Consider the following 19,981-nt stretch of genomic DNA (forward strand, 5'->3'; position numbering starts at 1 on the left):
TATGTTACCATGTAATGAGTTTGTATTATTTTTCAATGAATCCATAAAAATTGAATTTTTCTCCGTTTTGATTTTTAATATGGTAAATACCGACAGGTACAATTCACATAAAGAGAGGTTCTGTGGGATTCTCAATATAGTTTAAGACTGTAGAGGGGACCCGAGACCAACAAGTGTGAAAATTACTGCTCTAAGAAACACCTCCTACATCAGTGGTTCCCAATGAGGAATGGAGACATTTAGCAATATTGAAAGACTTTTTTGGTTATAACAATAAAAATCTAGTGGATAAAGGCCAGGAATGCTGCTAAACAGCCCCCCAAAAGTAAATAATTTTCTAGCCCCAAAAGTCAAGAGTGCTAAGGTTGAGAAAGCCAGAGGCAGATTTTCCTAGGGGGGAAAAACACACCTAGAAACAAGTAAGTAGCTGATGCTACCCTCTAGTGGCAAAATGCAGCAACACAGAATCTCCACCAAAAACTCACTATACAGATGACATGTTTGCAATTTCCCCCCAGAGAATTCCCTTATAGGGGCGCCTGGGTGGCTCAGTCGGTTGAGCATCAGACGTCAGCTCAGGTCATGATCTCGTGGTCTGTGAGTTCGAGCCCCGCGTCGGGCTTTGTGCTGACAGCTCAAAGCCTAGAGCCTGTTTCAGATTCTGTGTCTCCTTCTCTGTCTCTGCCCCTCCCCTGCTCATGCTCTGTCTCTCTCTCTCTCTCTCTCTCTCTCTCTCTCTGTCAAAAATAAATAAACATTAAAAAAAAAAAGAATTCCCTTATAACAGGAAGGACAAAGAGGAGGAGGAGGAGTTGTTGTTAACAGAATCATAAACACAGAAAACAAACTGGTGATTGCAGAGGGGAGGGAGTGGGGGGATAAAGGGAAGTAAGAGATACAAACTTTCAGTTATAAAGTAAATCACAGGGATGAAAAATACAGCATAGGGAGTAGGGAAGAAAAAAAGAATTTCCTTTAGAAAGCTAGGAGGCACTTTATAAATACGGTCATGTATGGTATCACCCAATTCACCCCCGGCAAAAACAGGTTAAGTTATCCTCTTAGATACCTCCAGGATTGAGAAACTAGCAAACACAAAGGAAGGTATAAAATGCTAAAGCAGACAACAAAATGAGCCCTAGAACTGTATGAAATTACTCAAATCGCGTTCTACAACTATGACATTGAGCCAAAGGCTAATTTTGAGCTATAATCACTGTACTTTCCATAGTCCTATCATGAGCTGACAGTAACACAAGCTGACCTCTGTGTTGTGTTTTTCTGCAGGACATACTGATAATAACTGTGTCACTGTTTAAATCATATAAATTTGTTGGGACACCTGGGTGGTTCGGTCAGTTAAGCATCTGACTTCGGCTCAGGTCATGATCTCCTGGTTTGTGAGTTAGAGCCCCGTGTCAGCAGGCTCTGCGCGGACAGCTCGGAGCCTGGAGTCTCCTTCAAATTCTGGGTCTCCCTCTCTCTCTGTCCGTCCCCCCAACCCCCCCCCCCCCGCCCCGGGTTTCACTCTGTCTCTCTCTCTCAAAAATAAATAAAAACATTAAAAAAAAATTAAATCACACGAGTTTGCAAATAGTCCCAGAATCCCTAGTATTAATTAGCCAGGCTCTTCATGACCTTAAATCTACCCAGCTCGTGTTTTTCTTCATGAACTCGGCAGGCATTTGCCATTTTAATTTCCAGAGTTATCTCAAACTTGAAGGGGATTCTGAAGGAAAATGGTTTTTCCTTCTCACCGTAAGCCTAGCACTATGCTTCCCTTTGATGGCACTGTGGACCTCAGAGGCCACAGTCTGGCCACCAACTTACCTGCGGATCTGGGGGTCACAATAGGCCTTCTCAATGTTCTCCATGGGCTGGAGGTCCATCCAGGTGTTTGCAAGTAATATCTGCCACCGGTAAGGCAGGTGGAAGTGAACTTTGTTGCAGCTTGCTACAAAGACAGAGAGAGGGGGTCTGAGGATCTGGTGAGTGGGCGTTCTAACAATTCAACCAAGTTCATTGCTGACGTTCCCCATTGAGGGCTGCCTTTCCCACCCTGCCAGGCTTGCACGCTAACACATTTCCAGGCTACGCCTTTGCCCATTCCGGTTCCGGCCCACACTGCCCCATATCCGTTTGTTCAAGTTCCCTTATTACCAATAGAGACTCATCAAAAAACAAAACTTCCGGGGTGCCTGGGTGGCTCAGTCGGTTAAGTGTCCGTCTTCAACTCAGATCATGATCTCATGGTTCATGGACTTGAACCCCCCATCAGGCTCTGTGCTGACAGCTCAGAGCTTGGAGCCTGCTTCGGATTCTGTGTCTCCCTCTCTCTCTGCCCCTCCCCCGATCGCACTGTCTGTCTCTCTCTCTCAAAAACAAATGTTAAAAAGAAAGAAAAGAAAAAAGATAAGGAAAGGAAAGGAAAGGAAAGGAAAGGAAAGGAAAGGAAAGGAAAGGAAAATTCCCCTCTCCCCAAAGAGCACTTTATCCAAATGGAAATCTGAGGTCATTGTAAGTTTATTGTTACCCTCTCTGCACCCCCAAGGGGTATGTGGAAACAAATCACTCTCTAGCATCAGCAACTGTATTTCCTTGAAGCCCCGGCCTAAGATTCAGCTCTTCCAGAAAAATTCCCTCACTCAACTCTATACTTTCTTTTAAATTTTTTTTAATGCTTATTTATTTTTGAAAGAGATAACTGGACAGAGCGCGAGCAGGGGAGGGGCAAAGACGGAGACACAGAATCCAAAGCAGACTCCAGGCTCTGAACTGTTAGCACAGAGCCCGATGGGGGCTCGAACCCACCAACCACAAGATCATGATCTGAGCTGAAGTCGGATGCTAAACTGACTGAGCCATGCAGGCGCCCCGTGCAATTCTATTCTCATCTGATTTGTATTTTATATTCCCTTAGCCAGTACCCAGTATCCAGTTGGTACTTACATGATTTATGTACTTATTTAATGACCTTTCCTCATTTGTGGATGTTTGGATGCCCACCTTAATTACAAACTCACTGAAGAAAAGCGTGCATCGTTGTTTAGCTGACGCCCCCTTTGCGTGACTGGCATAGGGGTGCACACTCAATACACCGCTACAAAATGAATGTTTACTGAATGATAAATTAACATCATAAGGGGGCACCTGGGTGGCTCAGTCGGTTGAGCGATTGACTTCAGCTCAGGTCATGATCTCACACTCCGTGAGTTCAAGCCCTGCGTCGGGCTCTGTGCTGACAGCTCAGAGCCTGGAGCCTGCTTCAGATTCTGTGTTTCCCTTTCTCTCTGCCCCTCCCCTGCTCATGCTCTGTCTCTCTCTGTCTCAAAAATAAATAAAAACATTAAAAAAAATTTTTTTAATTAACGTCATAAGCCCATTAATACAGGAATACAAAAAACAGTTCTGTCCTTCAGTTTTCAGTATGTCATGTTTACATCATTTTGAAAGGCTCAAAAGATGTGTGATTACTTTGAAACCAAAAGAGGCAGATTTCGACATCCCAGGAAAACCCAGAGTGGCAATGACTATGGTCTGGCTGATTGAAAAGTATATAACCATTCATCAAGTCCGAAACTCACACTCCTTAGAATGGCTACTCTAAAACCAAACCAACTCAAAACAAAAAGCAAGTGTTGGCGAGGACACGAGGAACTCAAACCCTCGGACACTGCTAGTAAAAATGTAAAATCGTGCAGCTGCTGTGGAAAATGGTGTGGCAGTTTCTCTAAACATCAAACACAGAATTGCCAAAACAATTTTTTTAATGTCTATTTATTTTTGAGAGAGAGAGAAAGAGACGGAGTATGAGCAGGGGAGGGGCAGAGAGAGAGGGAGACACAGAATCTGAAGCAGGCTCCAGGCTCTGAGCTATAAGCACGGAGCCCGATGCGGGGCTCGATCTCATGAACCTTGAGATCATGACCTGAGCCGGAGTCAGATGCTCAACCAACTTAGTCACCCAGGCGCCCTGACAAAACAAGTTTTTAAAGAAACACAGAATTACCATAATATCCAGTGATTCCACTCCTGGGTGTATACCCCCCCCAAAAAAGCGAAAGGGAGCGAAAGTGCCAGGGACTGGAGGGACTGGAGGCAGCAGGGGAATGAAGCGTTGCTGTTCAGACGGTATTAAAGGTTTACTTTTGCAAGAGGAACAAGAGTCCTGGATTTTGGTGGCATAACAATGTGACTCTAACACTCCTGAACTGCACACTTAAACATGATTAGGATGGGGCACCTGGGAGGTCCAGTGAGTTAAACGTGACTCTTGATCTCGGCTCAGCTCATGATTTCATGGTTCGCGAGATCGAGCCCCACGTTGGGCTCTGCGATGACAGCTAAGCACCTGCTTGGGATTCCCTCTCTCTCTCTCTCTCTCTCTGTCTCTCTCTCTCTCTCTCAAAATAAATAAATAAACTTAAAAAAAATGATTAGGATAGCAAAATCTGTGTTATGTGTATTTTACCACAATTAATTAAAAATGAAGAAAAAAATTAAAAACTTGATTTTGAGAACACAGGGCAGCATCTTCCTTTTCCGACACAGGTCAGTGAGTCTAAGACCACTCAGGAGGTCAAGCAGAGGAGATCCAGTGTGATGCACACATCTGGGGCTAAGCCATGAAAAGGAGAAAGTGGTAGGACGCTGAGAGGACAGCCAATTGTCCCAGGCACTGTTCCATGGGAAGCCTGGTGGGAGGGCACAGTGACCAGGTATGGCTCCTTGGCTGGAGGGCACACAGTCTGTGGCATGCAGACTCAGGCCATGTGTGAGGATCAACTGTGACGAGCCCACGGCCCAGAAGAGAGGCAACGCCTCAATGGCAGGACCTGAGCTGTGAAAATGCGTCGGCCGGGAGACCTTTATTTCTGGAGATTTGTTTTTTGTTTGTTTGCTTTTAGTAGATGACAACATGGGTCTGACTAACTAGAATATTTTACCTAAAGCCAAATTACAAAAGGAAAAAGTCTACCATGCAGGGGTGGAGAACCCAGGCTGGCTGGGCAGTTTAGGGTCAAAACCCAACTTGGCTAGTTACGTATGTGAGGTCTTAACCTCTATGTGCCTCTAGTTGCCACATCTGTAAAATGGGTTAACAACAGAACCTACTATTAGGGCTGACGTGAAGTTCAAAGATGATGGACCATCATCATCAGGTATATGTTGACCATGCACCTAACATACACTAAAAGCTCAATAAATGTTGGCCGTATTACTACTAATAAAGCTTCTGCTTCTAGAAAGTCTTTAAGTAACTCACCAAGGTGACAACCTTTACACAGATGGTCAAGACAAATTTCCTGTGGGCTACAGTCATCCATCCTGGAAGAGCTGGTATTCTCAACGTCAGATGCAGAATCTATAAAACAAAAGAGAATGCACGTATGCCGATCTCAGTGTTTAAACCCAAAATCAAGACACCTGACCTCACAATGGGAAAGAGTATCTGTAACTGGGACCATGTTCGAGAAAATTCTAGATTCACGTGTTGCTCGTGAGAGCCTAGACAGCCCCTCCGTAAAAGCCAACGTGAACATTTGGGTCATGTGAGAGTGATGCTTAAAAATAACCAAAAATAAACCAGGGCCAACCTAGTCCTGTTCTCAGTAAATGAGGCGGCTTATTCCACACGATACAACTGGTTGGTCCTTCAACCTTCATGTCAGTCTCCTCAGCAGTAACACCCCTTCACCTAACCTTCCGACTCTACGTCCCTTAGTATCTACTGGGGAACATCCAAAGAGAAGCCACCGGCCTGCTGCAGACACAAGTCATGGGGCCCCCTTTGTCCTTCAGTGACTTACACAGATCACAGCTTGGACCTACAAGGTCACCGGCAGGGCCAGCAGAGATCTGGGCAGGGTTCGGACCATGGGTTGCATAGGCTGCAGCTCTGTTGCTTGAGAAGGATGTAGAAGGTGGCACCTTGGGCAGAGTGCTGACTTGTGTGGGGGCAGGGGTCTCCTGAGGAGTTGGCAGGCCTTGGGCTCCCAGACCCGGACTTCCGAAGTACAACACGTTTTTATCCCCTCTGCAGGTCAATGTGAAGCCAAAACCAGAAGCACCAGTCTTATTTACATCAGTGGTTTCGTCCGCAACTTGACTAGAGCCATTTGCTGTGCTGTGGATGGATTTACCAGGCCAAACTGTCTTCTCACTGTGGTTACTGTTCACAGAGGCCGCTGCTGGATCGGCGCCATCTGTAATTTTGCCAGTGGTCTGGAGACCACCGTGAGTAGTTCCAGTGTCCTGATTCCTAGGTAACGATTTTTCTCTCTGTCCGCTGGTTGTGGTTTTGTAATTTAGAGAACTTGTGGAAGCTCCATCTGGGGCCGCGCCATCAACATTATTACTGAAAAGCGAGAAATACTGGACATTCTGATTCCCGCTTCTGCCCTCGGCATTCGTGCCATCTGTGGAAAGCATCCCCGCGCTCTTTCTGGTGGTTGTGGTTTCAGGTGTCTGTGGAGAAGCCAGAGGGGAGCCAGGGGCAGCCCGACTCTGGGCAAACAAACTCCCTCTCCCGGTGCCTTTGTCATTCAGCCAGGACGCAGGGCCCCTCCGGTTGGAAGCTGGCATTGGGTCAGAAGGGAGGGAAGTGCTGCCTTGATTCCCGAAAAAGAGATCCTCTGGACCGCCATTCTCTGAAAACCGCTGGCTTCTTTCCATTTGACCTGATCCTCCAAGATTATCAACCTTAGGCGAGACCGGGGAAGGCTGAGGGCAATCTTGACTTCCCAAATGCATGAACTTGTGGGCCAGCTCCCCTACGGGCATGTCATCCAGGGGAGGCCTGTGGCCGATTTGATCTGAACTGGGGGTGCTGGACTTCTGAGTAGAAGCGGAAGCAGGTGGGAGAAATTCTGGACCGCCCTGAAACGATCGTTCTCTGCTCTTGCTTCTCCCTCTGTATGCCACATCTCTACGATGGGAGCAAGGAGCTAGGAAAAGAAAAACACAAGGAAAATTAGCATTAACAGGATTAGGCTCTTGCTACGGTTCTTCCTCAGCTTTTCCGAGCTTGCTACCCAAGCTCTATTAAATTACTTGTCCCAATCTGGTGTGTAAAAATCTGGAGAAGCTTGTCAAGAGGACGAAGGAATCTGCTCTTGTGCTAGTAAGAAATACCACCCCATGGTCTCAGATAAGAGTCAGAGTGAACCTGGCTCTTCTCGACTTCTCTCTTGAGACTCAGATATGAGCCCTAAGCCCCCACACTCATAGGTGGGGCTGTCCACTATGCTCTGGTTCAAGCCAACAGTCAACCGCTATGGCAGACGGAGAGACCAACTAGTTCAAGTCAGGGAGGATTTTTCAACGCATTTAGATTTTGCCCATATTGTGATGAAGGTTCCCCAACAAATTAAGGATTCACAAAATTTTCCAGAGCTTTTGCCCGCTTGGGATTCTCTCTCTCCCTCTCCCTCTCAAAATAAATAAATAAAAACTTTAAAAAAAGAAACATTTAAAGAAAATAACTGGTGTGTGAGCTGTGTCCCTCGGGAAGGTGTGCATGTGTGATAGGTGTCGTATGGAGTATGTGTGTATGATGTGATCGTACGTGTGCTTGTGTGTGGTATGCACGTATGTGCATGGTGTGTTGTGTGTGCATGAGTGTGATATATGAGCTACTGTGGGGGGAGGAAGGGGAGGAAGAGGTCCTTTTCTTCAAATTTCAGAGGGCAGCAGGAATAGTAAAAGCAAACAGCCTTCTCCTGCCAACAAAATAGTTAATTAAGTAAATTAACCGGGGCGGATAATAAAGATCTCTCTCGCACACACTGAATTTATACTGGGAAACTACACCAGGAAACATCCTTCCAAGCGTTCCCCTGTTCAGAGAGCGCTGTGATGTGGGAGAAAAAACACCAGATGTGGGGCCAGAACACCTAACCTCTGCGCCCCTGTCTAGCAGCGTGAGGCCTTGAACGCATCACTTTTATTTACTCATAGTAAAAACGATTTAAGACTGCTTGCAATAAAAGTCATCTAAAATGTTTGAGCCTCGGTCTCCTTACCAATTAAGGCTAATAATATTCCTGCCTTTCTTTATAGCTTTGCTGTCAGGAACAATAAGGAGATATTTTGGGTGAAAATACCTGGTTGATTATAAAGCATTTCTCGAATAAGGAGGTGTTATTGTTTATTACGTATCATAGAATCTTAGAATTATGTATTCTATTTGTTTTATAAAATTCATGTCTTTCACAGCCATTTCACCAAGGCATAAAAAAATTGCAAGTGTTAATATCATCAGACAATGTGAAAATGCTCAAGAAACAGAACTGATCGGGGCACCTGGCTGGCTCAGTCGGTTAAGCATCCGACTCTTAATTTTGGCTCAGGTCATGATCTCACAGGTTCACGGGTTCAAGCCCTGTGTTGGGCTCTGCGTTGATGGCACAGAGCCTTCTTGGGATTCTCTCTCTCCCTCTCTCTGCCCCTCTCCCACTCACACGCACATGCTCTTTCTCTTAAAGTAAGATTAAACATTTTAAAAATCTCAAAAAAGAAAGGAATGGAACTGACCACTTCCCACCCGTCGGAATGGCTAATAACCTAAAAACAGAGAATAACAAGTATTCAGGTATTGGTGAGGAGGTAGGGAAACTGGACCCCTCGTGTATTGCTGCTGGCAAGAGAAAATCGGCGCGGCTGCTATGGAAAATGGGATGACGGTTCTTCACACAATTAAACATAGAATTACCGTGATGGTAATTCTCCACACCCAGCTGCCTACCCAAAAGAATGGAAAGCCAGGACTCAAGCAGGCATCTGTGCACCCGTATTTCACAGCAGCATTATTCACAACAGCTAACGGTGGAAGCAACTCAAGGACCCAGCCATGGATGAACGGATACACAAACTGAGGCATACATACAGTGGACTACTATGCAAAGTGAAATAAGCCAGTGTCACAAAAAGACAATTCCTGTGTGATTCTACTTATATTTGGTACCCAGAGTCGTCCTATTCATCGAAACAGAAAGTAGAATAGGGGTTGCCAGGGGCTGGGGGGCGGGAAGAGGGAATGAGGTGTTTGTTTCATAGGTATAGAGTTTCAGTTCTGCAAGATGAAGGGAGTTTTAGAGATCGGCTACAAAACAATGCGAATGTACTCAATGCCACTTAACACTTAAAAATGGTCTGGGCGGGGGGCGCCTGGGTGGCCCAGTCGGTTGGGCAGCCGACTTGGGCTCAGGTCATGATCTCGCGGTCCGTGAGTTCGAGCCCCGCGTTGGGCTCTGTGCTGACAGCTCAGAGCCTGGAGCCTGTTTCAGATTCTGTGTCTCCCTCTCTCTGACCCTCCCCCGTTCATGCTCTGTCTCTCTGTCTCAAAAATAAAATAAACGTTAAAAAAAAAATTGAAAAAAAAAAAAAAATGGTCTGGGCGGGAGGTGCCTGGGTGGCTCAGTTGCTTAAGCGTCCGACTCTTGATACTGGCTCAGATCAGGGTCTCGCAGTCGTGAGATAGAGCCCAAGTCAGGCTCTGTGCTCACAGATCATGGAGCCTGCTTGGGATTTTCTGTCTCCCTCTCTCTGCTGCTCCCCCACTCGCTCTCGCTCGCTCTCTCTCTCAAATAAATAAACATTGAAGAAAAAAAATAACAAAAATAAAAACTAAAAATAAATACATTTTTCCAGAAATAGTACTGAGGACTGTAATTAAATTGCATATAGTTTTGCATTAATGCTAGATTTCCTGCATTAATTGTATTGTTGTTATGGAAGACAGTAGAGTGGCCCGGTTTTGAGGAAGCGTGTGCTGATATATTTAGGTGTGAAGGCTCCTGATGACTGCATACCTCAAATGCTCTAACCACAAAAATGTTATATGTGTGTGTCAGCGTTGATATATCGAGACAAAGGGATAGAATAATTGTCACGGAATATTTTGGGGACAAAATGTTAACAAGTGGTGAAACTAACAAAAAAAATTGTCTTCCTCCCTTAAAAAAAAAGCTTCATCAATTAGCTTTTAAAACTCCTTTTTTAAAGTTTATTTATTCTGTGAGAGAGAGAGAGAGAGAGAGAGAGAGAGAGAGAGAGAGAGAAAGACAGCAGGAGCAGGGGAGGGACAGAGAGAAAGAGAGACAGAGAATCCTAAGCCTCAGAGGCCAATGCAGGGCTCAAACTCACGTACCATGAGATCATGAGCTGAAACCAAGAGTCAGACACTTCACCAACTGAGCCACCCAGGCGCCCCACCAATTAACTTTTAGAAAAACAATAAACATTTTAACAAATCAGGAGGGGGGGATGGTAGGTGGATAGTGGTTAGCATGAAAATCAAATTGCAAAATTGCACATATGCTATGATTATAATTATGCAAAAATTATGTATACATGTAGACAAGTCCTGAAAGGGAAAACAGTCTTACACGGGGAGATAGAAATGATTATAGGTAAAGTTACACTTTCCTTGTGATTTCTGCTTATTTCCGTTTCTTCTGCAAATGGAAAAGTAGAAAAGCATTTACCTTTGCCCCTGGGGTGTTTCTTTCGGCCGTGCTTGCTGTTGCAGATATCCTGGATGTTCTGAACCACGCTGGGGCTCAGCCCGTGCTCCCTCATGATGGCCAGCACCCTCCTATCCATCAGGTTATGGGACCTGAGGCAGTTGGCATAACCACAAATCCCTCGGGTAAAGTGCTCGCAGATGTGGAGTCTTTCGCATGATGGATGCTGGTCACAAATAACTTTTCGACCCTCTCCCTTATAATTTTTGCATATCTGCAGAGAGAGAAACAAGAGCCTGAGACGGTAACACCTTGCCTCATCTGCCACACATTCATGAAGAAAAGCCTAAGTATGCAAAGATGTTGGAAGCAAGCAGGCATACAACAAAGGAGAAAATGCACGCGTCTTCCACAATCTATGATGAGTTGTATTCTACTGATGATTTATTTGGGGTAGAAGAGGCCTGCAAACTAATGAAAAGAAACATGAATTTAATAACCTTTTTGAAGAATCAAAATAAGATGGCCGGCCATAGGTAGGACCAAACAGGACCCAAAGGGAGCCCTCCGTCACAAAGGAACCCCAAAGAGGAAGGCTATCAAGTCTTACCTGCAGTTAAAAAGACACGTGGATCTGGGGCACCTAGGGGGTTCAGCTGGTTAAGCGTCCGACTCTTGATTTCGGGTCAGGTCATGATCTCAACTGTCCATGACTCTGAGCCCCATGTCGGGCTCTGCGCTGGCAGCTCAGAGCTTGCTTGGGATTCTCTCTCTCCCTCTCTCTCTCTGCCCCTCCCCCACTCACGTACACGCTCGCTCTCTTTCTCTCTCTCTCTCTCTCTCTCTCTCAAAAGAAATAAATTAAAAAATCAAAAAGACACGTGAGTCTTACAACTGTTGTCTCTACTAGGTAGAATGTGGCAAAGTTCCTCAAAAGGGCAAGTAAAGAAGGTAATTTTTATATTTCTTTTTTTTTTTTTCTTTGAGAGTTAGACAGAAATGAGCTGGGGAAAGACAGAGAGCGGGGGAGACACAGATTCTGAAGCAGGCTCCAGGCTCTGAGCTGCCAGCACAGAGCCCCACATGGGGCTTGAATTTGTGAACCAGCAAGATGGCGACCTGGGCCAAAGTTGGGCGCTCAACCGACTGAGCCACCCAGGTGCCCCTATATTTCTATGTAAGTAGAAATATCTGCACATCTAGCTCTGCAGACATGTAGTTCCTACTGAAAAGAGGGCGTAAGTGCTTCTTACTGAAATACTATCATGGGGGCCAGACCATATGATGCAGGACTGCAAGACACGGATTTAAAAGTCCGCAGCCCTACAACCGGCTAAGTGATCTCACCTGAATTACTTACTCCCCAGCCTGTTTCCTTTGCTGTGAAGGAGGAAAATACTTGCTCTGTCCACCTAACCCAAGATGTTGAGCAGATTAAATAATCAAATATGCAAATGTGCTGTGCAAAATATAAAATGGGCTACAGATGTTTGAATCATTACATAAAGAACCCTAAAGATGAAAACATTTATCAATGGTTCCAAGAGACTGAGCAAACCACCTCATTGGTTGACTGATTTATCTGGGCACAGGGACATGAGATTCAGACTCTAGCCAACAATTTAAGTACACAGACAACTTCGGAGACCTGATTCAAACAGGTATCACTGCTATAGAGCCTATGATCCAGATTCCAGACTCTACACCATCTGTGCTCCAGGTGTGGTCCCTGGATGGGCAGCATTAATTCCACCTGGAAACTTACATGCAAATCCTCAGACACTTCCCCATATCTTCGGTCAGAGTCACCGGAGGTGGGGCCAGCACTCTGGCTTAACAAACCCTCCAGGCAATTCCGACGCTCACTAAAGCTTGAGAACCAGTGTCCTTGAGGCTTGGGCAGAAAAACAATCAGCAACTTCACAAATGCCACTTTGGCTAACAATCCTATGACGGTCCTAACGAGTAAGTTAAGAATGCTCCTGCCTTTATTAGGCCAGAACAAATGACAACATGTCTTCCTTTCATAAGTACATTGTAATTTTACAAGCTTATATATCAGGAAGTCAGGTTTGCCGGATGCTTTCATGTTCTCACAGGTCAAGGCAAAGTGACAAAGTGTGAATATTTTAAGGTTTTTAGGACAGGAGTGTGTCTTGTCCATTGCTGCCTCCAAGATTTAACTCAGTGCCTATCACTTGCAGGCGCGCCTAAATGTTAGCAAAACAGCAAATGAAGCAAGACCCAGGAGGATTAAATGCCTTGTCCGAGATCACACAAGTAGTTGGTGGCAGTCAGGACTTTGAGAGACATGGAAGGACCATTGTTGACCAACTATTCCTTGCACTAGCTGAACTCTAGCTGATTCCTTCCTGCTGGACCCCTATGACAATATTCCACCCTACTCACCCACACTAGAACACTCCGGTAGGGACTCTCTTGCCCAACATTTTCGAATACACACTCATGCTACCAAGGCTCTCATCGATTTTCCACTACAGGACCCAGCCCCTCAGACATCTAGTCCAGGAAACAGGGCAGTCTCTCCGTCTGCAATCTCAGCCCTGACGAATGGCAAATGGCAATTAACTTCGTTAGCCGTGAGCCTCCCAGCCCACTAATCATGGGTACTAAATTCTTAAAAGGGAAAGGTGTCCGTGCCTCCTTCTCTGGACTGTGTGATAAACGATGACAAGAGCATTCTTCTAGGAGGACTTTCATAGTGCTTTTGTCAATGGGCTCTTCTGGGATCTCTCAGCAACCGCACCTTCTAGTAGGTTCTTAATTGTTGGCCTCCTCCCTAGAGAATGGAAGAGGTGCCACTGCCCTTATTCTCCAAGGACTTGATATAAAAAGTCCTTGGTGACTTTGGGAGAACTGAAGCAGAGATCAGATCTACTGAGTGACCTTCCCAAACTCCCAACTTTAACACGAGACTAAGGGTGGACCATGAGTCAATGCTCTTCTCAAGCATCCTAACAAGCCTTCATTCATTGTTCCATCACATGAAAGGAAAAGGGAGGGATGCCCCTGTTCATCAATGGGACCTTTAATGAGGTTGGTGTATAAGGTACATTCCCCATGCTGGTAGCCTTGGGGGGCTGGGCTGACACGTAGGCCAAAGACCATAGACATCTCAAGACAAGATCTCTAAACCTTGGGCTCCTGGAAACGGAGAGAGAGACAAATCCAAGTATCCAGGTGAAAGAATGCATGTGGCAGGGAGAGAAAATGGGGAATATTTTCCTCCCCTCATCCCGCTCCCCAAACATTTTTATAGAGTGCTTTGCATTCCTATCTTTCTTGAGCTCAGTGGTCAACTCAAAATCACCCCTCTTGTCATAAGCTTTTTCTTCCCTTAGGGAAACACATGAACTTAGAATCCAAAAATGCTTAACCTTCATGGGGCACCTGGGTGGCTCAGTCGTTAAGTGCCTGACTTGGACTCAGGTCATGATGTCAGAGTTTGTGAGTTCGAGCCCCGTGTAGGGTTCTATGCTGACAGCTCAGAGCCTGGAGCCTGCTTCGGATTCTGTGTCTCCCTCTCTCTCTCTTCCCCTCCCCTGCACTCGTATTCTCTCTCTCTCAAAAATAAATAAACATTTTTAAAAAAAGTTTAACACCTTCCAAAGGACCCTAATAGCTATCTTGTCTTATATAAAAGCACATCTGCATTCCAATCTTGCTTATCTTATCTCCACCCCTTCCATCCACTCTACATGGGTCCTTTCATTATTGTTCTGTGCTTCTCTTCCAGCGTGAGGGTAACATCTCTGCTCGAGGACTCTTCTCAGGCCAGGTACCATTCTTTAAACACCATCCTCCGATTCAAGTCAATATTCCTACATGGATGAGACTGCCATTAACTATCTGCCATTGTCCCTCTCTTTCTTCTGGTAACAGAAGCTTCCAAGTTTTAGATGCACACATGGTTACCTATCCAGAAACTACATTTCCCAGCCTTCCTTTCAGCTAAGTGTGACCATGTGATAAGCTCTGGCCAATAAGATGGGAGCAGATGTGCTGTATACAATGTCCAGGTCACGTCTTCTAAAAAGGAAACTGCCTTCCACTTATTTCCTCTTCACATCCCTGCTGGTAGGAAAATGGTGACAATAAGAACAGCCTCACTGTACCTGGAGATGGAAGCCACGTGTTGAAAGAAAAGAGAGGTTTACCTACTGGCCTGAGTCCCTGAATGACATCGTGGAATCCAGCTGCCCGACCCCTCCACTGGCTACCTGCCTACCTACATCTAGGCAAGACGAAAAATCAGCAAACTTTTTCTGTAAAGGACCGGATGGGAAATGTTTTAGGCTTTGCAAGCCATTTGGTCTCTCTTCCAACTACTCAGCTTACTATTGCGTTAAGAAAGCAGGAATGGACAATATGCAAATGAATGAGTGTGGCTATTTCCAATAAAACTTTATTTATAAAACCAGGTAGCAGGCCATATTTGCCCCATGGGCCATAGTTTGATAACCTTGGATCTAGACTATCAAGTGAGAGAGAAATAAAATTACATTTTATTTGTAGGGCGCCTGGGTGGCTCGTTCTGTTGAGTGTCCTACATTTGATTTTGGCTCAGGTCATGATCTCACAGTTCTTGCATTCGAGTCCTGCATCAGGCTCTGTGCTGACAGCTCGGAACCTGCTTGGGATTCTCTCTCTCCCTTTCTCTCTGCCCCTCCCCTGCTCGCTCTCTAAATAAATAAGTTTCAAAAATTCTATTTTATCTGGATCAGTACATTTTGAGGTCTCTGGTACAAAAGTGCTGCCTGTACCCTCAACCAATATACCCTGTCATCTTCCAAAACCTCAATTCAAAGCCCGCCTCCTTCCAGGAAGCTATCTAGATGTAAAGCGTCAACTATTCTTACTACCGCATCTTCAGATCACTTCACATAGGAAGGAAATTTCTGGAATCTTTGGGTCACTCAGCAATAGCCGCCTGTTGACTGCCATCTGTAGAGCCTGGTGGGAACTTTGAGTCATTGTGTTTCAACACATCCATGACACAACACTGCCAATATTCTCTCTGCTGCTGAAACGAAGGAATCATAACTCACCTCCGGCATAAAAAAGGGGTCACTTTGGACGAGGAGCACTGCTAATTCCTCTTTGTTCAGTCCAGAGAGCTCATGATTTTTCAGGACCTTGAAGTTCTCTTCCGAGAGAACCTCGTGAGAATATTTGCACAGATTCCTGAAAGAAAACGATAATTGTTAGTGTCGCCCCTTCACAGAAGTTAAGAAAAACAGATCATTCAGGGAACTTTCAGTTATCAATGTCCACATCCCTTGGTTACTAATCCTGCCTAAAGAATACACTTTAAAAATATAAATGGATGGGGCACCTGGGTGGCTCCATCAGTTAAGCTTCAGACTCTTGATTTCGTCTCTCTCTGCCTCTCTCTCCCAAAAATAAATAAATAAACTTTTTAAAAAAGTCAACAGGAAAAAAGGTTCCATTTCTCAAATATTTTAACGGTACACAATTATTCATCGCTTTACTTCTCATGTCTTATATACCGATGCATACCTTTATGATTTGTGTGACTGCAAAGTAATGGAAGAAGCTCTTAGCTGTAGGTGTCAAACGACTCTACAGAAGAAGAGGCAGAAATCCCCTTCACTCTAAGGCACTGATGATCTACGTCCACACCGCCCAAGAGAACACATTCATGATGATGGAACTGTTCTAGAACCTGAGCTTTCCAAATACGGCCACTGAGAACTTGAAACATAGCTAGTGAGACTCAGGAACTAAATTTTCTATTTTACTTTATTTTAATTAATTTAAATTTGAATAGCCACATGTGACTAGTGCCTACCATGTGGATGGCAGAGACTGAAGTTGCCAGTGTTAGAAGTGCAGCGGGAGAATCAGCGTCACCATCGCCTGGGAGCCTGTCAGAAATTCAGAATTTCTGGCCCCGCCCCAGTTATAATGAATCAAAATCTGCCTTTCAACAGCATCCCCAAACGACTTAATGACATTAAAGCCCAAGAAGCACTGATCTAGAGCATTGAAAAACCCTGACAGCAATGTTGTTTTCATTAGACAAACATAATTTGACAGTTATCAAGTGTCCACATAACAAACTCATTCCACTTTTAACTTAAATACACTACCAGTAACTGTTGCCAAAGCCCTCAGATTTATGGTATTGATAGTTACTAATATGACGGGAGGTTAATATTTTCTAGTTGGCACAACCATTATCAAATTGTCAGGCGGTTAGGTAATGACCAGGTTTTCACTATAAAAACAGCTACCTGGCTACAATTACCTTTGTACAAATAACCTTCCATCTTCTACGTTATTTTCCTGGGATTTACTCCTTTGGGAGTATTGCCTCAAAAGACACAGTAATTTTCTTGGCAGCTTGTGTTTCCTTTTGATCTACTGCTCTCCAGGAAACCTACCAGCAATCTGTGGCTTTGTCTATTTCCCTGCAAGCACATTAACAAGGAGTTTTATCACTTTTGCTACTTCAGTAGGCATGAAATAGACTTAGGCTTTTAATTTGCACTTTATTAACAAGGCTGAATATTCCCAAATGTTGTCTTGATGCTTATATTTCCTTACTTACTCCTTCCTTTCCTTCCTCCCTGTCTGTTCATCTCCTTTAACTGTTTACCTAGTGGAGAATGGTTACTGACCTACAGATTTATAATGGATCGTTGTATTTTTAAAAATTAATCTTTATCAGCCTTGTTTATTTCAAATAGCTTTGCATTTTTTCCCTTTTTACCAAGAACTTTAAGGTGGTTGTTGCTGAATTGTTTTATGATCAGACCCTTCCAACCTGCCTTTCACAATTTTAATACTTGACTCTTGATTTTAGCTCAGGTCATAAGCTCATGGTTTGTGGGCTCAAGCCCCATATTGGGCTCCTCACTTAGCAAGGAATGTGCTCGGGATTCTCTCTCTCCCTCTCTGTCTGCCCTTACCCTGCTCTCTCTGCCTGTCAAAAATAAATAAACTTAAAAAAAAAAAAAATCTTAAAGAATAAAAGTCCGGGGTGAGTAGAGCATGCGACTCTTAATCTCAGGGTTGTGAGTATGAATGAGCCCCACATTGGGTGTAGAGATTACTTTAAAAAGTCACTTATTCAAATGCTGCTGTCTGTGTGTAAGGCATTTCTGAAACTCTCTCGAACTGCCTTCAGATCTAGCTATGGAATCTCCTAAAAAAAAAAAAAAAATCACAGAAATCACGGAATCAACGACTTGCGTTTGCTACCATCTGAGCTCTTAAAAGCCAACCAGCCCTCCCATGCACTTTGCTTCTTCGAGAAGTCCAGCGCAGCTCGTCAGGCTCTGGTGACAGTCTCTATCCTAGCCATTTTCTCAGGCAGGCCCTTCTAGGTCTCTGGCGCCTCTTGATAAAGCTGACATCGGCTCTCTCAGCTTGTTTGGGGGCTCTATGGTTTCAGATAACTTCTCCCAGCCCTCAGCAACTGGGCTGAGACTTCACCTTATCACTCCTCCCACCCCCATGGGAGGGGGGGAATCTGAACGGAATCTGTGGCTGGGAGGGCCCAGCCTCCAGCCCAGGCAGAAAGCCCCACCATTACCAGATGAATGTGAGACTCATTAAGTATAAGGCTTCTCATTCTACAGGCCATTCTCATTAACGACCCTCGTGGGAGGGAGCTGAAAATGACCTCGGTTGAAACAAACACCCCACAGCTAGAAGGTTCCGCTGGTCTGTCTCAGAGATACCTGACAACTGTTACTTGAAAGGAATTTAGAATCTTCACTTTCCTCTCAGCTCCAACCCAGATATCCTGCACACCGTGCCAAGACTATGTCCCCCTTTGTATGGCTAAATAAGGGTCATGGTAGAGGACAGAGCTCCGAGAGGCAGCCTTGGTCTAACCTGTCCTAGCTGAGGAGGAGTGGGGCACTTCCAAGGTCCCCAAAGTCAACAGTTCCTCTAAATAACTCAAGACCACCAGGCAGCCCAATGGGTCTGCCTGAAACCCGGAGTCAGTAGGCTTTTTCGAGCTCACCCACGACACTCCTGCCTGAAGGAAGAGCCCCAGCCAGCGCACGCTGCCCGCTGCCCGGGCCGGGTCCTGGCTGGGGCCTGAATGAAGGCTCAGTTTCACTCCTCATTTCTCTCTACCCTCAGGCAAACTGCTCATTCCTCCAGACTCATGACACTCACCTGCCACCCAGCTTCAGTCTGCAACATCTACGTCCAGCCTCTCTGACCTGCAGGCTCCTCCATGGGAGGCCCTACTCCATTTCCCCACATTCCCTAGATGTCTCCCAACTCCTCAGGGGCTTTCTCTTTGCCCTAATTTCAGCCTGTTGGGTCAGCCTCGGGGGTGGGGCGGTTCAAGCTCACCTGTTTGGGAGTTAAGCCCAAGAGTACAAAACCCAAGGTTTATTGCACGTTTACTGAGGGACGGCAACTCTGCCTCTGTTATTTAATATAGTCACCGCAATAATCCTATGAGGTAGTGGTTTACTTTTTACTTTGGGAGACTGAGGCTGGATAAAATGGGAAATCAAAGGTAACTCCAAAAAAGGAACCCCAATCTAAAAAAACAAACAAACAAACAAAAAACCTAATCTGGTAAAAACAAAAACAGATTGAAACTTTTACAAACCCAAAAGGGGAAAAAAAAAAAAAGAAGGAAAGGAAAGGAAAGGAAAGGAAAGGAAAGGAAAGGAAAGGAAAGGAAAGGAAAGTCATTCGGGCTTATTTAAACTGCTATTCCCCACTATTAAATGGAAAATCAAGAGTGGAGTAGAAGGAGAGAGAATGCACAGAAATCACATTAAGGACATCGCATGTAGCAAGGACACAAGAAACGATAGAAACTATTTCTTACAACTTGCATTGAGGAGACAATTTCAGCCAAACCGGTTGCAGTTAGAGCCGGATGGAGGTCATGTTTTAGGTTTCAGGTGGCAGAACCTTCCTTCCCACTTTGTGCTGACCACTCTGCCCCAGCTCCAGGGCCCTAATGTTGACCAGGAGGCTTAAGTGGGGAAAAAGAGTGAAAATCTGCCATGGCTTCCTCGGGTTCTCTAAGCCAGTGGTTCTCAAAGTGAGGTCCCTCGACCAGCGTCACTGGAAGGTGTCAGAAATGCAAATTCTCAGGTCCCATCCCAGACCTACTGGTTGAGTCTCAAACTCTTAGCGCTGGTCAGAGTCATCTAGATGGTTTGTTAGAGGGGGAGCCTGGGTGGCTCAGTCGGTTAAGCGTCAGACTTCAGCTCAGGTCATGATCTCGTGGTTCGCAAGTTCAAGCCCCACGTCGGGCTCTGTACTGACAGCTGGGAGCTTTGGAGCCTACTTCAGACTCTGTCTCCTTCTCTCTCTGCCCCTCCCTCGCTTACATTCCCTCTCTCTTTCTCTCTCTCTCTCTCAAAAATAAGTAAACATTAAAAAAAAATTTTTAGAAGGTTTGTTAGAACACAGGTTGCTGGGCCCCACCCCGAGGTTGTGCTCCGTAGGTCTGCGCATGTCTAACAAGTGCCCAGGTACTAAAG

At 45.2% G+C, this 19,981-nt stretch overlaps 1 protein-coding gene across 1 annotated transcript in view; it reads right to left on the reverse strand.

The window, feature by feature from the left end:
- ZC3HAV1 (zinc finger CCCH-type containing, antiviral 1) overlaps window positions 1-19,981 on the reverse strand; it is a 61,011-nt gene that overhangs the window by 28,767 nt on the left and 12,263 nt on the right. The window contains exons 2-6 of the mRNA XM_060633237.3: window positions 15,536-15,671; window positions 10,488-10,740; window positions 5,811-6,947; window positions 5,267-5,365; window positions 1,831-1,954 (exon numbers count right to left, since the gene is read on the reverse strand). Coding sequence (XP_060489220.2) covers window positions 1,831-1,954; window positions 5,267-5,365; window positions 5,811-6,947; window positions 10,488-10,740; window positions 15,536-15,671 — 1,749 coding nt within the window. The remainder of the gene's footprint in view (window positions 1-1,830; window positions 1,955-5,266; window positions 5,366-5,810; window positions 6,948-10,487; window positions 10,741-15,535; window positions 15,672-19,981) is intronic.

Source organism: Panthera onca, chromosome A2 (genome assembly GCF_046562875.1).
Source record: "Panthera onca isolate mPanOnc1 chromosome A2, mPanOnc1 haplotype 2, whole genome shotgun sequence".
Classification (NCBI taxonomy): Eukaryota; Metazoa; Chordata; class Mammalia; order Carnivora; family Felidae; genus Panthera; species Panthera onca.